Source organism: Aethalodelphis obliquidens, unplaced genomic scaffold (assembly GCF_003676395.1).
Source record: "Aethalodelphis obliquidens isolate GAN/ISIS:26980383/991018 unplaced genomic scaffold, ASM367639v1 scaffold32, whole genome shotgun sequence".
Lineage (NCBI taxonomy): Eukaryota > Metazoa > Chordata > Mammalia > Artiodactyla > Delphinidae > Aethalodelphis > Aethalodelphis obliquidens.
Window position 1 is genome coordinate 10,595,989 of NW_020837976.1, and position 18,648 is coordinate 10,614,636.

At 38.4% G+C, this 18,648-nt stretch overlaps 1 protein-coding gene across 1 annotated transcript in view; it reads right to left on the reverse strand.

Moving 5' to 3' along the window:
* Positions 1–4,619: 4,619 nt before the first annotated feature.
* Positions 4,620–18,648, reverse strand: part of KLHL14 (kelch like family member 14) — a 99,120-nt gene continuing 85,091 nt past the window's right edge. Inside the window, exons 5-8 of the mRNA XM_027127701.1 lie at positions 11,633–11,823; positions 11,393–11,551; positions 8,238–8,395; positions 4,620–5,736 (exon numbers count right to left, since the gene is read on the reverse strand). Coding sequence (XP_026983502.1) covers positions 5,596–5,736; positions 8,238–8,395; positions 11,393–11,551; positions 11,633–11,823 — 649 coding nt within the window. The 3' untranslated portion in view covers positions 4,620–5,595. The remainder of the gene's footprint in view (positions 5,737–8,237; positions 8,396–11,392; positions 11,552–11,632; positions 11,824–18,648) is intronic.

The window sequence follows — 18,648 nt, forward strand, 5'->3', positions numbered from 1 at the left end:
TTTCCCAGACTCCCTCCTGGCTAGTTGTGGCACACTAGTCCCCTTCAGGCTGTCTTCATGCAGCCAACCCCAGTCCTCTCCCTGGCATCTGACCTCCAAAGTCTGAGCCTCAGCTCCCAGCCCCTACCCGCCCCAGTGGGTGAGCAGACAAGCCTCTCAGGCTGGTGAGTGCTGGTCAGCACCGATCCTCTGTGTGGGAATCTCTCCCCTTTGCCCTCTGCTCCCCTGTTGCTGTGCTCTCCTCCATGGCTCCGAAGTTTCCTGCCTGCCCACCTGCCATCCCTGCCAGTGAAGGGGCTTCCTAGTGTGTGGGAACTTTTCCTCCTTCACAGCTCCCTCCCAGAGGTACACGTCCCATCCCTATCCTTTTGTCTCTGATTTTTGTTTTTTCCTTTGCCCTCTCCAGGTAAGTGGGGAGTTTCTTGCCTTTTGGTAGGCCGGAGGTCTTCTGCCAGTGTTCAGTAGGTGTTCTGTAGGAGTTGTTCCACATGTAGATGTATTTCTGATGTATTTGTGGGGAGGAAGGTGATCTCCACGTCTTACTCCTCTGCCAACTTGAAGGTCTCATCTCCACATTCTTTACATATGATTTTCCCAGTAATGTTTTGAAGATGAGATTATCACTCCATATACAGATGACAAAACTGAAGTTGGAGAGACTAAATGATTCCCCAGTGTCACAGAGCAAGTTCCTTCCCCTGGTCACTCTTTCCAGTGGTTCATTCAGAACAACAATATAGCATTTGCCATAATGCACCATCATTAATTGTTCACTTTCCCCTCCAACATGTCCTATTTGCATTTGGAAAAATCAGTCAATCTACCAGGAATTCCTATGAGACTTCAAATGATTAAGAAATTTATTTTGTGAGCAGGAGAGTATGGTGGTTTGAGGTGGCCTAAGATTAACGCCTTAGTCTGAATCCTTGTTCTGCTACCTATGAGCTGTTTAACTTTATCAGATAGTTTACCCTTTCTGAGCACGTGTCCTTACCTTTCACATACAACTAACATTTACTTTATAGAGCTGTTTAGAGGAGTAAATAAGAAAACATGTATAAAATGCCTAGTAGAATGCCTGGCCCATAACAAACGTGAAGTTAGTGGAAGTGTTATGTTTGTTATAATATTGCTGATATAACTTTGAATTCATAACTAAACCCTATTCCTTTTCCCTAATTTAGTTCAATCACTTCCCAAATGGCCCAGATCTGAGGGACTTGATGGGAAGCCAGGAGGCTGCCTTCTCTGTAAATTTAGGATGCCTCCGTCCTGCAGCCAAATGTTCACCTTCCCTCCTGCCTATTGCCATATGTCATTTTTTTGTGCGTAGGGGATTTGGAAGGTCACAGAGGAAAAGTCCACTTAATAAGTGAAAAAATGGAAGGAGAGGTCACAATCAAGGATCACTTTGCCTGAAGTGATATAATTCCCCTGAGCCTGAATAGACAGTCTTAAATGTCAACTGACTGCAGCCATCTTGTTTTGAACATCTTCAGTGAGCTGAAAACACGAAGGTAATGCTGCTACTCGTGTTAGTGTTAAGAACTGACATTTACCAAGTCCTTAATATATGCTAGGCAACAGCCTGGAATAGAATGGAATAAGCCACTCAAGCTTCAATTTGCAGAAGACTTTTTCCTTAGTCCTAGCCCATTGTGCTGCATTCTTGAAGCACATTATCAGGACCTATCTCTAGAACTGAACCCTGTGTTTTTGCACCAAATAGAGCCAGCCAATAACGCCATTAAGAAACCCCCCCCAATATGTGGCCCATATTTAATGCTTGATGCAGAGCAGCCCTTTACAGCTATACAAATCAAACAGACTAACTACTTGGATATTTTCTTCTTTTTTTTTTAATATAAATTTATTTATTTATTTTTGGCTGCATTGGGTCTTGGTTGCTGTGTGTGGGCTTTTCTCTAGTTGTGGTGAGCGGGGCCTACTCTGTTGTGGTGTGCGGGCTTCTCATTGCGGCGGCTTCTCTTGTTGTGGAGCACAGTCTCTAGGTGCGTGGGCTTCAGTAGTTGTGGCACGCGGGCTCAGTAGTTGTGGTTTGAGGGCTCTAGAGCACAGGATCAGTAGTTGTGGCGCACGGGCTTAGTTGTTCCGTGGCATGTGGGATCTTCCCTGACCAGGGCTCGAACCCGTGTCCCCTGCATTGGCCGGTGGCTTCTTAACCACTATGCCACCAGGGAAGTCCTATTTTCTTCTTATATGGCCCTTTCTGCTGCTTCTTATTGCCATTTTATTTTCCACCAAAGTTCCAACATCTTCTAGGTCAGGCGCTTCTAGAAAGTCAGGCTTGATCAGTCATGGTCTTCCTCCTACCTCATCTACGGGAACTCAGTCTGTTAAGATACCCAGCGGTGTGTATTAATTGGCTTTGGTATGCTTTACCAACCTTATTTTAGCTGGTTTGCTTGTTCATTTAAAAATATTTTAACCTAGAGAACCAGGTTTAATCAGAAGCCTGGCATTTACAGTGATGCCTTTTGGGATATGTTCAATAAATACTTGGTATTACAATGTTGATAATGATGAGTTTGTTAAGTGATGTAAGTGTCAAGCAGCTAGGAAAATAGAAATTTGGCCCTTACAGGGGAGAACAAACACAGGTACTAATTTTAAGACCACAGACACAGCCTAAGTAATTAAAAAATCTGGTCCTATACTCACTCCTCCAAGCTTAGCCAGTTTTAGTTTAGTTATGAACTTAAAATAGGTGATTCCTTGGGATTAGGAAAAGGCCAAGTATATTTGCTTAACTGATCATGATAACTGGTCAGCACTATAGCTTTTGGAGCTTCACAGTATATGAAAGAAGTTCTGCAACAACTAGCCATTGGTTCAGGATAAGAAGCTACTATAAAGAAGGGCCTTTTCTGCTATGCTACACTAGCATGGAGAGCTGAAGATTCAGTGGGCAAAAGAAACTCCATTACTCTTGCTTCTGTAGAATACTACAGAGGGTCAAATGACCCTCTAATTATCAGTTTAATCATTAATAATGGAATATTTGGCTGGGAAGCATTAAGTTCTTTCTAGCTTTCAGGCTCTTTACCTGGAAGCTTGCCCAAACCTGCAGCCACGTGCCTCAGTTACTCCTATTGTCTTCCATAGCCCAGTCCTTTCCTTGCCCTGCACAGCCTCTTTTCCAGATTTCTAAAAAGGAAGTAAAATGGAACACTATATTTTTAGATAATTGACCTAATTAAATATGGGATTCATTTATCCTAAGGGTGCAAGTATTGTTTAACGCATATGGTGCTTCTAACAATTTCTATAAATACTTGGTTATCAGATCTTAAGTATGCCTTATTGCAACACTCTTACAGTGGAAAAACCAGATTCAATTCATGATTTTTAACTCACAACACTTTTCTCTGAAACATTCCGTAATTTTTAACATTGTTTGTACTACGTACATACTACATACTGCCAGGAAGCTAAATAAACTTGTAAAGTATATCTGCAGAATAAAAATATTTATGCATTTACCTATTACAAACCTTCAAACAAGTTAATGTGTAGATTTATAAACATGCTTTATAAGTCAGAATAGGAGAGACAGTTGAATTAGTACATAAAGTTTTTATTTAAAGTTTTCCCCTTCCAAGCAAGCTTCATTTACACATTCTAATACTGTACAAAATTTACATTCTCTGTGACTTATTTATTCACTTTTCACTTTCTAATAGTTTGTGCCTTTCTGAAATACAGAAAGCTTTGCTTATAGTTCTCATAAATGCTTTTATTTATTTTGGCTAGAAATAAAAATTAAATGAACAAGTCCAAGGAAAGCAAATACCCTTGTATAAATGGTGACTTTCAGAAGAAATGGGGACCATTGACGATAAAAGGTTTTGAAGGAGACCTTGTATTCCTCATGACGTCAGATGGGATTTTCTCACAAAGTACTGTAACTTTTCTTTTTTTCTATATACTCATATGCGATCAAGGAAAAAAGAAATGAAAGTTGATTGCACTGGATATATATATATTTATATATATATTTTTACAACGGATCCTTTGGATCTGAACATACAAATAAATACAAAAACAACAAAGATTGCACTTTACTGTAGAAACGGCATTGGATTCTAGTACACCCATCCATCTGGACATGCTCCACGGTGAAAACTTATCACCAAGACATTTTTAACCTGTGGCTTCCCTGTGAGGTTGTTTTTGAAAGACACACTTGTTGAGGGATTCAACAACATCTCTGGGTGATTCACAAAATATTTTAGGCTTTGATTTATTCCTAACTATTGTTGTGCCAGCTCTGAAGAGCTTGAAAAGCAAATCCGTGTTCCTGCTAGTTTTTCTCTTTTGATGGGCCGCATGGACACTGTCTCATGCTCTCCTGACCTTCTGCTCTTAAATTTCTCATGCTTCTCAAGGCAGCTAGCTATTGCTCGCTTAACTGAGCCCAGGCGTCTCTGGTGATAACAAAGAAATGTGATGAGTTGCGGGAAAGAAGGAGGGTCCGTCATGGGCTTTTCTAGAGCCATATCTAGAGCTTTTTTTAGAGCTGAAGGTGAGGAAGAGGGGGAGGTATTTTGTTAGGAGCTATGGTTTGCTCCTGAGGCTCTTCAAGTTGTGTGTTTTAGGGACAGAGAGAAAAGGGGACAGTTCTTCAGAGAAATCTGTCTTTTCGTCCCTGAATTTCCGAAAGCAATCTCTCAGTTTTCATTAGGGGTTAAGTTTGGGCCAGATGTGCTATTTACAGAATATTCAATATTGCATGACTGTCTTTGTCAGTCCTATATTTTCGAAGCAAAGACAAGGTGTATTCATGACTTAATATGCTGCTCCAAATGAGAAAGAGTGAGCCTCTATAAACTGAATGGTGACACACCGTATTTTGTCTTAATCTTTCGGATAAAACTGAGGACACAGAAATTATGACTCTGGCTAGCCTGGAACCTACAGGGCAGAAAGCAATTGCTACAAGAGCCAATATCTTTCTCTTCTACATTCCCACGAGGTGCTGTAAGGGGCAAAAGGTATATGAAATGAAGTTATATGGAAACAAAAATGTTCCTCTTTAATCTTTTATGATTTTCTATAACTGTGTTGCCTACGGAATCTGTGAAGTCGCCACAGGTTAGGAATACAGAATCAAGTGGCAATTTCTGTAATGCAGTGTGAGTCTTTTGGTGGGTCAAATTTTGCATCATTCATGAACACAATATCCCCAAAACTTCAACACAGATCACATGCAGGTAGACTACAATGCACAATACTGATCTTAGGTCTCTCTGGGGGGCACTCTCCTGTATTTTATCTTTCTCCTTTTGAAAGTTGAGATCCATGTGAGGAGTTTTTATAAAGCTGGGACAAGTTAAAACCAGTCTGAAACGGAAGAGTCTATCACCACAGGAAGTTCGGTGTAATCCGAGTTACAGACAGAGTACCTGTTCAAGGACAGGTCTTCTTCTTTTGTAGCTTCTTGTAAATCATCAGAAACCAAGAATGGAGTTTCGGCAGTTGTACCATTAGGATGTATTGTTCCTATTATAATAGGGATGTCACCTGTCATTGCTTCCTAGAATGCGATACTGTTCATTCCAGGGTTTCCTGGTGTTATTTGTTGTAAGGTACACAGGCAGGCAGGATAACTGTTGCACAGGCTGGGCCTGCCAGTGGTTCTGCTACGTCTCCTTCAAGTTCTGTCCAGCTGCCTTTTTCTGGACAATAGCATATTGTAGATGACTTGTAGGCTCCCTGGAATGGTAGAGAAGCGAGCCTTTAGAGAATTACCACAGCAAGCTTATTTATCACATTTACATAAAGAAGACAATATTTTTTCTCTGCGCTTGCTAAAAAAATTCCAAATGAAAGCAATGGATCTTAAACCATTGTACTCTAAGGAAAAATTTGGGATTGGCAAGATTTCAAAATCTGGGTTTTTGTATGGGTGTGTGGCTACTAATAAAAGTCAAGCACCTACAACACCCTAGATGATTTATAAATCCCTTATGATAACTTACCTCAAGTTGGAAATTATCCCTCTGGTTTAAGTTTTAAAAAAAATTTATCTTTTATATTCTGTTTTGTTTTTTTTTTTGCGGTACGCGGGCCTCTAATTGTTGTGGCCTTTCCCGTTGAGGAGCACAGGCTCAGGATGCGCAGGCCCAGCAGCCATGACTCACGGGCCCAGCCGATCTACGGCATGTGGGATCTTCCCGGACCGGGGCACGAACCCGTGTCCCCTGCATCGGCAGGCGGACTCTCAACCACTGCGCCACCAGGGAAGCCCTATCTTAAATATTCAAATAAAAGAAGTAAATTGGATTTTAGATTGTCACCTCACTTTTCCATTTTTATCTTACTACTATAGAGAATCAGAGATGGGGTTCAAAACCAGTTTAAAATAAACTGGAAATGAAGACGTGCCAACTTCTTCACACATTGACTTACTTATTTTGAAAAGGCCACACGAGAAATAAAAAATGTCTTTAATCTTGTTTCCTTTGTCAACCTCTGAGGCTAGTGCTTGTATAATATTTCTCTTCCTAAACCAAAGCAGCTTTGTTTTTACCATAGGCAAGAAACAAACAAAAATCCCAACCAACATAATCGTTTTCTGAAAGTGTATTCCTGGTGTCTGGTTCTAAACATACCTACTCTTGCAGCTATCAATTTCCACTAGCGAAAGAGCACATGTACCAATACCTAGTGATATATGTCAATACACATTCACTTCCAAATAACTAATAGCTTTTTAAAGCTCCTCCAAACTTTATATAACAATCTTGTTGGATGCAAAAGAAATAAAACTAATTAATATTATTAAAATCCCAAATTAATCTTATAAAACCAACACACATAAATAGGAAAATATAGGAACGGTCATCATTTAAAAAGTGACTGTGTAGACCATTAGACCCTATGTGTCTTCTGATGTGATGTTATTTGAATTACACAGCCACCTCCTTACGTGTTCTCGCTAAAATAAATAGACAAATAAATAAATAAATAAATGGTACATAAATAACAAAAAAAATTTAAAAAACAGAGAAAAGCTGAACTTAAGCCCTTATCTCTAGCTTCCAGTCTATAGGAAATAGGGAGACAGAGGACTATTTTTAAATGACAACATAGGAAATCATTAGGCAATTCGAGAGTATCAGATATTCTATAAGATAACTGACCTTGCTTTTTAACAAGACAATGGCATGGGACAGGAAGAGGGGCAGGAGCAATCCTCCAGATTGTAAGAGATGTATGAGATATAATAACCAAATACAAGTGAGACTTTTTTTTTTGCGGTACGCGGGCCTCTCGTTGTGGCCTCTCCCGTTGCGGAGCACAGGCTCCGGACGCACAGGCCCAGCGGCCACAGCTCACGGGCCCAGCTGCTCCGCGGCACGTGGGATCTTCCCGGACCGGGGCACAAACCCGTGTCCCCTGCATCGGCAGGCGGACTCTCAACCACTGCACCACCAGGGAAGCCCCCAAGTGAGACTTCTTGGATCTTGATTTGAACATATCACTTTGAAAAATACATTTTTATTCAAGTCAATGGGATAAACTTGAAAATGGATTGCATATAAAGGAATTATTGTTAATTTTACTGAGTGTGATAATGATAGTGTGTTTACATAAACAAGTGATTTTTTTTTAGAGGAATACTGAAGAATTTAGGGTGAAATAACATGTCTAGAATTTGCTTCAAATTGCTTCAACCAAAATTTTTCAAAGGGAGGGCAGATGAAGTAAGTACTGCAAAGCACTGATGGATGTCAAAGTTGGATGGTGCGTTAATAAGGGCCCATTGAACCCTCAGTTTTTGTGTATGTTTAGAAATTTTCATCATAAAGTGAGGGGAAAGTGGAAAGCAATGGCAAATTACATAATCCTAAATAGAATTTGTGGGTAACTGAACAATTAATTTCCATTTTTTATGCTTAGCTGGTCAGAAACTTTTCACTCTCCCAGTCAAACAGTTTTAATAGAACGTTTGTAAAAACCACTTCAGTCCGACTTTTAGTTGGAGAGCATGGGGGTGGGAGGGAAGCAGCAAGCTACTGGATACAATTGACCAGATAGCAAGACAGCTCTACAGCGACCGCACTGAGTTTATTTTACAGCTTAAAGCAATTTACTGCGTGCGTATAAACATGTTACTCTTAAAAGGTACTTGTGTGGGTGGTAACACATTTGGAGAGAAACAAAAAGGAAGCACAAATAAAAAGGAGGAGGAGATAAATGTGGACACTTACCATACTCCAGCTGTAGCCTCCCACAAGGTAAATGCTGTCATCTAGCACTGCACAGCCAGGACCACTGCGACCCTCCAAAATGGGAGTCTGGAGAATATTCCACTGGTCACCTTTTGGGTCATAGCATTCCACGAGCATTACATCGAGGTGGGAGAAACCTAAGTGACATAGCAAAATGGAGTCACCAAAGAATAAACTCTCAGGGTCCCAATTTAAGGCTAGGGCTTCTTTTTGCAAAAGGACTAGGGCCAAGAAGTAGATAATTGTGTCTTTGAAGACACATGTATAAGCTGACTGGTGAAATTGGGAGACATGTCGGAAAGACCTAAGAAACAAACAGACAACCCCCCCCCCCCCCCGCCACTCCACCTCGACACCGACACTCCAACCCTGGATGCTTTGGATTTCTTCAAAGCAAAAATGCCTGGCTAGATGTCATTGGTAGAAGCTGATTTACCTTGGAGTATCAATAAAGGTTTATTTAAACCTTATTTAAAAAGATTTAAAATAGTAATAGCTAAAGCAAGCATTTTATAGACTGCTTACAATAAGCTGTTGTTTTCTAGGTGCTTTGTATAAAGGAGCTCATTTAACCCCCTCAAGCATCCTATAGATACCATTATATTCATTTTATAGAGGAGAAACTGAGGAACAGAGGGAGTTAATGACCTGAGTTAGTCATACGGCCATTAGATAGGCTGATATTTGAATCCGGGTGAACAGGCTTCAAAGGTCACACTTTTACAGACTAAACTTTATTGCTTTTCTTAAGTGGATATTCAGTTCTCTCAAAATCTTTTACTTTTTTTCTTTTTTTTACAGTCTGACTATATGTATAAACAGCTGCGATGATGTGAATGGTTTCCAGTATCTACTAAGGATCCAGGTTTAGAGTAGGGGGCTATCATCCTCTGAAAGACTCTTCCCACTTTTGATAAAATTTCTCAGTGGCTGGAGCAGTAACTAGGTTGCAGAGAACAACTCATTTCCCCAGACTCCACTGAAGCCCTGCCTTTCATTTAGGGAGTGAAAAATCCTTAATGGGCGCTTCAGGGTCACCGAGCAGACCAAACCCTTAAGGACTTTTTTTTTTTTTTAATGGTTAAACACATGCTATGGATGTTGGCTAGCTGACAATCACAACACATATGGTAAATTAGTCAACATACCGGCCTCTTCAAAGTAATTAAAGAGATAGACCACAAATCAGAAAAATGTTCACTCTTGAAGTGGTGGACAGACTATTTCAGGCCACTAACTTTTTTTTTTTTTTTAACATCTTTATTGGAGTATAATTGCTTTACAATGGTGTGCTAGCTTGTGATTTACAACAAAATGAATCAGTTATACATATACATATGTTCCCATATCACTTCCCTCTTGCGTCTCCCTCCCTCCCACCCTCCCTATCCCACCCCTCCAGGCGGTCACAAAGCACCGAGCTGATCTCCCTGTGCTATGCGCAGGCCACTAACTTTTTACATAAAATAAATCACATAAGGGAGCAACACAGCAATGTGCTTACTGCGACCCTGTGATGTAATCCTTTCCTTTAACATTAAGAGTTTGATGATAATTGTTGAAGCATTTATATGAAATGGGGATTTGGGCAAGTTTCCCTAGTGGCATCTATGAGGATATGTGTGCCTTCTCTGTACCGAGTACATACGTTGACTATAACCCTCACAATTACCAAGGAAAGGATAATTACCCCTTTTTTACAGACACGAGGTAAATGTCTACAGTAAGATCACACAACTCTAAGTACATAACCGGGATTCAGACCCAGGCTTAGATGCAAAATCCATACTCTTTCCCCCTTTCACAATGTTTTCCTGAGCTAACCTAATTCTGATGTGCATGTGCTATTTTTCATTTAGATTGTCATTACCTAAGTCTTTTCTGTCCAAGTATAACCTTAAATACTAAAAGTTCCTAAAATATGAGGCATTCTTGTGCAAAAGAAGTTAGTAGAAGTCATTTTTTAATGCAGAAAGCTACAAAGTTAATATAAAATACGTTGATGTAAAGGAATGAATGGAGTATGGATTGAAATGAAAGAGCACCAGTGAAAGCAAAAAAGAATGAAATGGGAAGCGTCTGAAACAGTAAAGATAAATTCCCTTCCACTGAGGACACCTCTAAGGTGAGAAGCAGATCTAGACCAGAATATTGTCATTTCTGATTGAATAGGAACTTGGAAATACTTATTTAAAAATTATACTTGTCCAGTATTTATTACAGTTAGGGGTAAATATGTATTATGAAAAAGAGAAAAAATGTCTATATCTAACTCATGGTTTAAGATGGGTATATGACTGGAAAATAAATGCACGGAATCGCCTTATGTGCCATACCCAGATGGCCTGTTTCTCACTTTGTTCAATTTCAAAGATCATGGACAGTCAGAGCTGGAAGAGATTTTAGAGAACAACTTGACCACCTTCTTCATTTTCAGATGGGAAAACGGAAGCTCAAAGCAGTTCAATGATGTTCTCAGTATCACAGGTCTCTCCGCTTTCCTGTCAAATTCAGCGTTACACACATGCACACAAACTACAAAAAAGTTGCAGTCACATACATACACGAGGAGGGAAACAAGCCAAAATATGGCCCTAAAAAGACTCTGCTTTAAATGTTACTGATTAAAAAAGCAAATGGAAAGAATTGAGAATCATAGATAGCTTGATATTCAACTCTTCAAAGAAATAATTCTAAATTTAGACATGAAATTCTGTTTTCTTTAAGAAAAATCACATACACGCTTCTTTGTGCTTCTCTGACTAAAGTTCTTTATGATTATTACAAAAACAATTTTCTGGAAAAAATCCATTACTATAATTTTGGTGATAAGGAATAATTTATTTTACTGAATTCATTGTTACAAAAAATTGTGCTTTTCAGTTATTAATGCTCTAGTTTTTTAAATTTTCTGTAGACATCATTATTCATTTCTTTAATGTATGTGGTAACTTCAAAATAATCCTATCTGCAGGAGAGCCAAAATAAGTGCTTGCCCAAGGGTACTGCTAATTTGCAAAGAGTAGATTTCATTTGGTCAACCTTTTTACTTGGTAAACTATGATTATCTAACGAGAAACCCCCTTAGCAAGAAACATGAGATGCAAATGTTATTGTGATTAAAAAAAAAAGACCTTTCAAATGATTTCCTCCAATTGCATACAAGCGATCATTCATTACAGCCAAAGTGTGGATGGCGCGTTTTGTGTTCATATCTTGTTTTCGAGCCCAGACGTCCATGACGGGGTCATAGCAATATAGCCATGGGACATATTCTCCATTGTGTACACCCCCTGTGAATTAAGCATAGACACACAAGTCAAGAAAATGCCTTGGAACTGAACTTTGTAACACAAAGTGGATGAATGACTTGCCTGAAATGTATATTTTCCCATTGTGCACTGCTCCTGCATGAGCTGCCAGAGGCTGTGGCAAGGGGGACACATAATGCCATTCATTTGTTTCTAGGTTATAGCACTCCACGCTGGACAAGTAGCCAGTTTCATTCCGTCCACCAATAACGTATAAATGTTTGTCCAACCGACATGCATAGAAACTGGCTCTTCTACAATGAAAAAAACCAAAAAACAAAACAACCCAATGTAAATCACAAAAGGAGCCCAGTCAGTCACGGGAAGCGAGGACAGCCTGCTTCAGAAAGGGGTGCAGACCTTTGGAAATTACACGTATAGCTCCCTTCTAAATCTGAGACCTTGTACAGCAACCATCTGCAGTGCCCATGCTGGTTAAGATTATGGATACTAAAGTCACAGTAGAGGAGAAATTCACCAACTCTTTGTTTCAGCTCTTTTATCTTGCTTTTTATACACTGTTAAAGTGTTCACTAATGTTTGGGATATTTGGTACCTTGTAAGGATATCACAGCTCAGTAAGACAAAGTGAAAAATGAGGTAGATAATGCAACAATAATAAATTATCTTGACATTCACTTTCTTTATGGTCCTTCAAGGGTCATTGTTCCCAATTTACAAGAGAACTACATCATCAAAATTTTTCTTCAATTATCATTTTTTCTTTTTTCCTCCCAGTATGACTGCAAGTAGAGAAACTTTTTCAACTGAATATAGTGTTGAAATCTTGCTCTTATATAACCCATATTAGGAACTTCATCTATGTAGCTTTTGGTGTTGATTCTCACGAACCTCTAAGGATATTTTAAAGTCTCTTTGCAAGAGAGACTATTTATTAAGTTATCCCACCTGCCATCAAAGGCAAAAGACATACATGCTGTGTTGAAAGGACTGGAGACAGGGAGGCCAGTTCTGAGGGAGAATATAATCTAGGAGTAAGAGATTGAGGACCCGAATTAGAATTTTAGTAGAAGACATGAAAAGAGGTGATGCAAGATATTTTAAAGGAGGATGTAAGGCTTAGTTACTAATAATATATGAGAGCTGAGGGAGAAAAGAGGTTGGAAGAGGACTCAAAGATTTGGAGTTAGAATGACTAGGTTGAAATCTTAAGCAAGTCCTTGACCTTTTGTTTCTTTTTTTCTCATTCACGCTACTGGAATAATATACTTCATAAGGATAACATATGGTTCAATACTGAAAAAGTACAATCGTAAAGTGCCAAGCCCCTCAGAGAACATAATTTATGTTTATTGAATTAATGGTCTTTATAAAAATTGATGCCAAGACTCTTGGGCCATGTCAACAGCAAAATGAGGAGCCCTAGAGGTTTTAAATCAGGTAAACCTATATTGTTTGGAGATTTTCCAAGTTGTGTTTACTAAGTGTCAAAACCTCTGGGAAGCAGTATATAGCATCTTGATGAACAGTTTGTTCTCTGGAATCAGACTGCCTGGTTGTACGACTTATTGGGTGTGTGGCCTTTGACATGTTACTTAACCCCCTCAGCCTCAGATTACTCATCTGTAACATAGAGATTATGACGGTACCTTCCTCATGGGGTTATTTGTGAACACATGCGTAAAGTGTTTGTCATAGTGTCCAACGTTTTGTTCATACTCAGGAGCTATCGGTTGATATTATTTGGATAAAAAGGTTTTAAAAATCAGCTATCAAGATGTTTGCATATAAACTTTTCCGAATAGTATTTTAAATGATGACTAAATTCTTTAGCGTTTTTATATAATTTATACCATAAATGTATGGCATATGTTATGGATGGTGATCAATGCAGTTATTTTATTTTTTCCAGCTTTCCTGAGGCATAATTGACAAAACTGTAATACACGTAAAGGGTACAATGTGATGATTTGATATGCGCATACACTGTAAAATGATTTTCACAATCAAATTAATGAACACATCCACCAGCTCATGTAGTAACTTTTTTTCTTGTGAGAACACTTAAGATCTACTCTCTCAGCAAATTTCAAGTAACAATACAGTATTATTAACTGTAGTTACCATGCTGTACATTAGATCCTCAGAATTTACTTATAATTGAAAGTTTGTACCCTTTGACCAATCTCTCCCCATTTTCCCCACCCTTATCCCCTGGCAACCACCATTCTAGTCTGTTTCTTTAAGTCTGACTTTTAAAATAAGATTCCACGTATAAGTGATATCATACAGTGTTTGTCTTTCTCAGTCTGGCATTTCACTTAGCACGATCACCTTCAGTTTCATCCATGTTTGTCATGCCAATGGCAGGATTTCCTTCTTTTCTATGGCAGAATAATATTCCATTCTATATATTCACCACATTTTCTTTATCTATTTATCTGTCAGCAGACACTTAGGTTGTTTCCATATCTTGGCTCTTGTGAATAATGCTGCAATGAACACGGGAGTGCAGATATCTCTTCAAGTTACTGATGTTGGTTCCTTTGGATACAGTATATGCGGAAGTGGGATCGCTAGATCGTAAGGTTCAGTTTTTCTGGATAGTCCTAGAATTGTTAGCATCATTGGTAGCTTGAGAGTAATATTTTGGCTATGTTTTTTTTCCCCTATATTTTCTTGACGGTTTTGAAAGAAATAGGTGCTGTGCAAAACACAGAAAGATGATGAAAGGAAAATGAGAGAAGGATAAAATTAGGAAGGAGAATAAAGAGCAAGTGAGATAGATTTCATTAAATAAGGGTTGTTGTTATCCTGGGCCCATGTCTTCTGAGGGATATATGAAGCTCTGAAATTGTAAAAAGAATTTTTTAATAAAATGTCATATATTATATATATATATATATGTATATATGTGCATTTTTGGAATATGTTTGGAGAAAGATTTTGGGGGGAAGTTTTTAATCATATTATCAAGGGGATTAACAACCTAAAAAATATGGGATTTCCTGGTGTAAAGAAGTAAAAACTCATCTAAATATAAAATTAGGTTTAATAACAATAGCAAAATTAAGTGCACACAGATGGACCACTGGTTCCTTCCATTTCTCTAACCAGATTTCAATTGCTCTCTTATTGAATATGATAGGTCAAGGTTATTTTACTAGCGCTTTTACCTTCTCAAGTTAAAATATTTGATTGAAAAGACCGACTCATGTCTACAAAAATCTGTACTAAAGTAACACAGATATTTCTTTGCATCATTGACACCAGGGTAGGTCAGTATCCCTCTTCCATATGATTCTATGACAGGTTTTGGAGCGTCTGAAATAATTAATTTACTAATTTTACTAATAGGCTATCTTTAGTGGGCCAATCCCATAGTTTGGACCATGTGGGTAACATACTATATTCTGAGTTCTTCTATGTATTATGTACCATATTCCGGTTTAGAAGAGAAAAATGTTAGTCATGACAAGTATGAAAATCCTCTATTTAATGAAGTTTAGATAGTGGAGAATACGAGAAAGATCTTCTCTTGGCAGTGTGAACTCCTTTTATCTTGTCTAAAGTTCAGTTTTCTCACTCTTTCTGTTCTGGTTCCTTCCTTCCTCTCTTAACCCGAGGGAGCCTGTTGGAACTCTCAATTTTTAGCCCAGGTGTTCTTAATCTGATGCTCCGTGTACTCCTAGCTTTATCCACACAGTGTCACTGTTAGGTTCTGAACGGGGGAAAAAAAATCAGTAGGTTTCACTTCCTGACTAAAAGTGCATTTTTATGCAGAAATTTTAATAACGAAGGTTCTGAGTCTCTGACTTATTCCCTTGCATGCCCAAAGTGAGAATTCACGAAATGCATTATAGAAACACTGGATAGTTAATGGTCTATCAGCAACTGTGAACATTTGCTCGAGGCTAAAATTTTACCATACCAGGTCTCTCCTGAAAAGCTTCCTGCCCGACCTACCCACATGAAGAGCACACCTGATTAGGCTGTTTTATTTCGGGGGGGGGGAAAAAGGAAGCTCAAGATTATTGAAGATTTTTTAATGGAATTACACTATTTGTATTACAAATTGTTCTTCTCTCCCTCCTCCACCCCTCCACCCCCTGTCCCAATGCCAGAGAGGATATTCAATGAATTGAGATAAGTTTAAAAAAACTACCAATGACCTCTACAAATATACTTTAAACCTGTGTTTAAAGAACTTTAAAAGTTCTTTCTGACCCTTAGGTCAGAAAACTGAGATTGTATCTCAGTTTCAACTTTTGACTTCTACCATCAGGTTAAAAACAGATTTTTAAAAACACAATATTGTCTCCCATTGTTTCTTGTAAGGCTGCTAGAAACATAGCATTTAAAATTGGAAACATCTTTGTTGTATTTGCTTCCAGCTTTTCACCTAGTCTGTGAAACTTAAGCTTTGTTACTGGTGCTCTCCAAATGGCTTTTTCTCTCCCTCCCTCCCTTCTTTTTCTTTTCTGTTTCGAAGACTAGCTAAGGGGTAATATCTCCACAAGAATAATACCTAAAATGTCTACTTTTTTTGAAAACAACATTAAAGTCACCAAAGCATTTTTATTGATCCAAGTGTTCATTTTTGCCCTCTTCTTACTGAAGAATCAAATCCTAGATCTGAGAGCAAAACAACTCATAGCTTTACATTTATCTTTGTACTTTTGTCTAATCACTTCTGTCAGTAACCTCATAGGCAGCAGGCATACAACTCTTGAGTTGACCTATGGTTGAGTGAGCCTGGAGGTCACGTGCCCATTTCTCTGCTGAACTGGGAGGGTGTTCTGCACTTTTATTATATTCTTCTGGAAGCTCTGATTAGGTAAGATAATCCTAGGAATTTGCCCAGCCAGCTCTATGAGAGTGGGTGATCCCAGAGTTGGCTTTCAACGTGTTTCTATTATTCTCAATCAGTTTGGTAACTTCTCAGCAGTTAGGCAGCAGCTAATGGAAGGAGGGAGGTGGGAAACTTCTGGTGAGTTTGACTAATGATCTATACAATGCAAAATTAACTCAATTAAATGTCTCAAGAAACCTCTTTTCTGATCTGAAGAGTATTTCATATATTTTAGTATTTTTTCCCTTCTTTGTTGAATCACCAATTAAACCATGCTGGTAGCTAACTGTACTTGCTATGTTGAATGGAAGCTCGGCGATGACAGAAAAATTTCATTTTCAGTTATGGATTGCTGCCTAGGTCAACCAACCCCTAGGAGATATGGAGCTAGAAGATTGACTGGGCATTTGTGAGATCTGCCTTTTCCCATTCAGCTCTGGAAGGAGCTCTTTATTTGGTCTATCGAGTTGATTGTTCTAAATCTAAAAAAAAACTTCCTTTACTAGGGACCTGACATGATATACCATAATGACTTCGAAAGAAACGTTAAACAGTCCATCCTGTCAACAGTGGCTGCCAGGCGCCGACAGACCATGGCAGGTCTTTTTATCAGGTCAATGAGCTGCTAAAAATTGTCTAAGTAGGACCCTGCCATGATAGGCCATAATGCCTCAGAGGAAGTCATTATAGAATATCAAGTAAACAATACACATTTTAAAAAATTACTAATTAGGTTTTGCAGCAATACTTCTCATCCTTAGGGGCTCTACAGTGAGATAATTGACCGTGACGTGAGTTATGCCTCCCAAACCCAAGGCGTGAAGGTTAATTATCGTGGTGAACAGCCCCCAGCAAAGGCGACCATAGTGATGAGATGCTGACATTTCAAACATGTTATTGATGTGTATTTTTAAAATGTGTTTTTAACAAAATTTTTTGGGATGGTTTTGATGAAAGGGTAAAGTGATGCAGCTACAATAACAGCAACTAGAAAATAACCCCAAAAGGAGAGAAACAAGGTACTTTGGAGAAAGACATCAGGAGAGGCTTTTATATATACATGTATACACAACAGGAGGATTGAGAAGTCTGTCAGGGTATTAACTGACTCAGAATAATTTCTTGAGGTACCTTGCAGCTAGACATTCCTAACAGTGTCTATGGTCCTTAGACTATATTGTGCCTCATCATTTTCAATGTATAGCTTTTAGTCTCCTGAAAGAGAGTTTTAATATGCTTATATGGAATGGGAAGTTAGATATTGTTTCTTTATAGCAGAGATTCATACTCTCTTTCTGTAGTAATGTACCTTTTTGAGGAATGGTATGAGTTGAAAATTTCTTTTTAACTTTGAATTTATGATTAAGGATTTAGCTTGATCTCAGGGTAATCTGATTAAATGTTTAAAGAAGGAGATGTTAAGGTTAGGAAGGAAATAAGAAAGAAAATTATTTCTTAGTCCAATCGAGAAGAGGAAACAGGTTGCAGCTTACCCTTACTATTATATTGGAAAATTTGCTCAAGAGGATGTTGAGATATTATTTGAAAAGAACCAAGTGTTCAAACTTTAGTATGTGAATTTACATGCGCATATTAAGACATGGTGTCCTGCCTAAGTAACAGTCAGGAGAACTGAATATGTATAAACATAGTTGCCTTATTGTCCTTTGATACTAGGAGAACTGGCTGAGATAAACACTGCACACATTAAAAATGAGAGGACACTTGGCAAAACTCTTTTATTTCTAAGCTAACAAATCAACTGTTTTTGAATGTATGATGGGGAGATATTTGAGGAGGTAAATGCAATGAATTTGAGATTGTGAGACCTAAAAACTTCAATATTGAAATTTCTACATCAAAGTATATACATATCATTGTGAGAATGGTGTTTTATATTTCAATGATAAGATTTAAATATATTATAACTAAGAAGAGTGGAATAGCCAGTGAAATTGTAGCTCTGTTTGTCAAAAAAAAAAAGCAAAAACCAATTCGACGTGGAAAAGGAAGACAAGTCATGGAGAGCATTATGCTAAGTGAAATAAGTCAGACAGAGAAAGACAAATACTGTATGATATCACGTATATGTGGAATCCAAAAAATACAACAAACTATTGAATATAACAAAAAAGCAGCAGATTCACAGATATAGAGAACCAACTAGTGGTTACCAATTGGGAGAGGGAGGGGGGAGGGGCAAGATAGGGGTACGGGATTAAGAGGTACAAACTATTAGGTATAAAATAAGTTACAAGGATACATT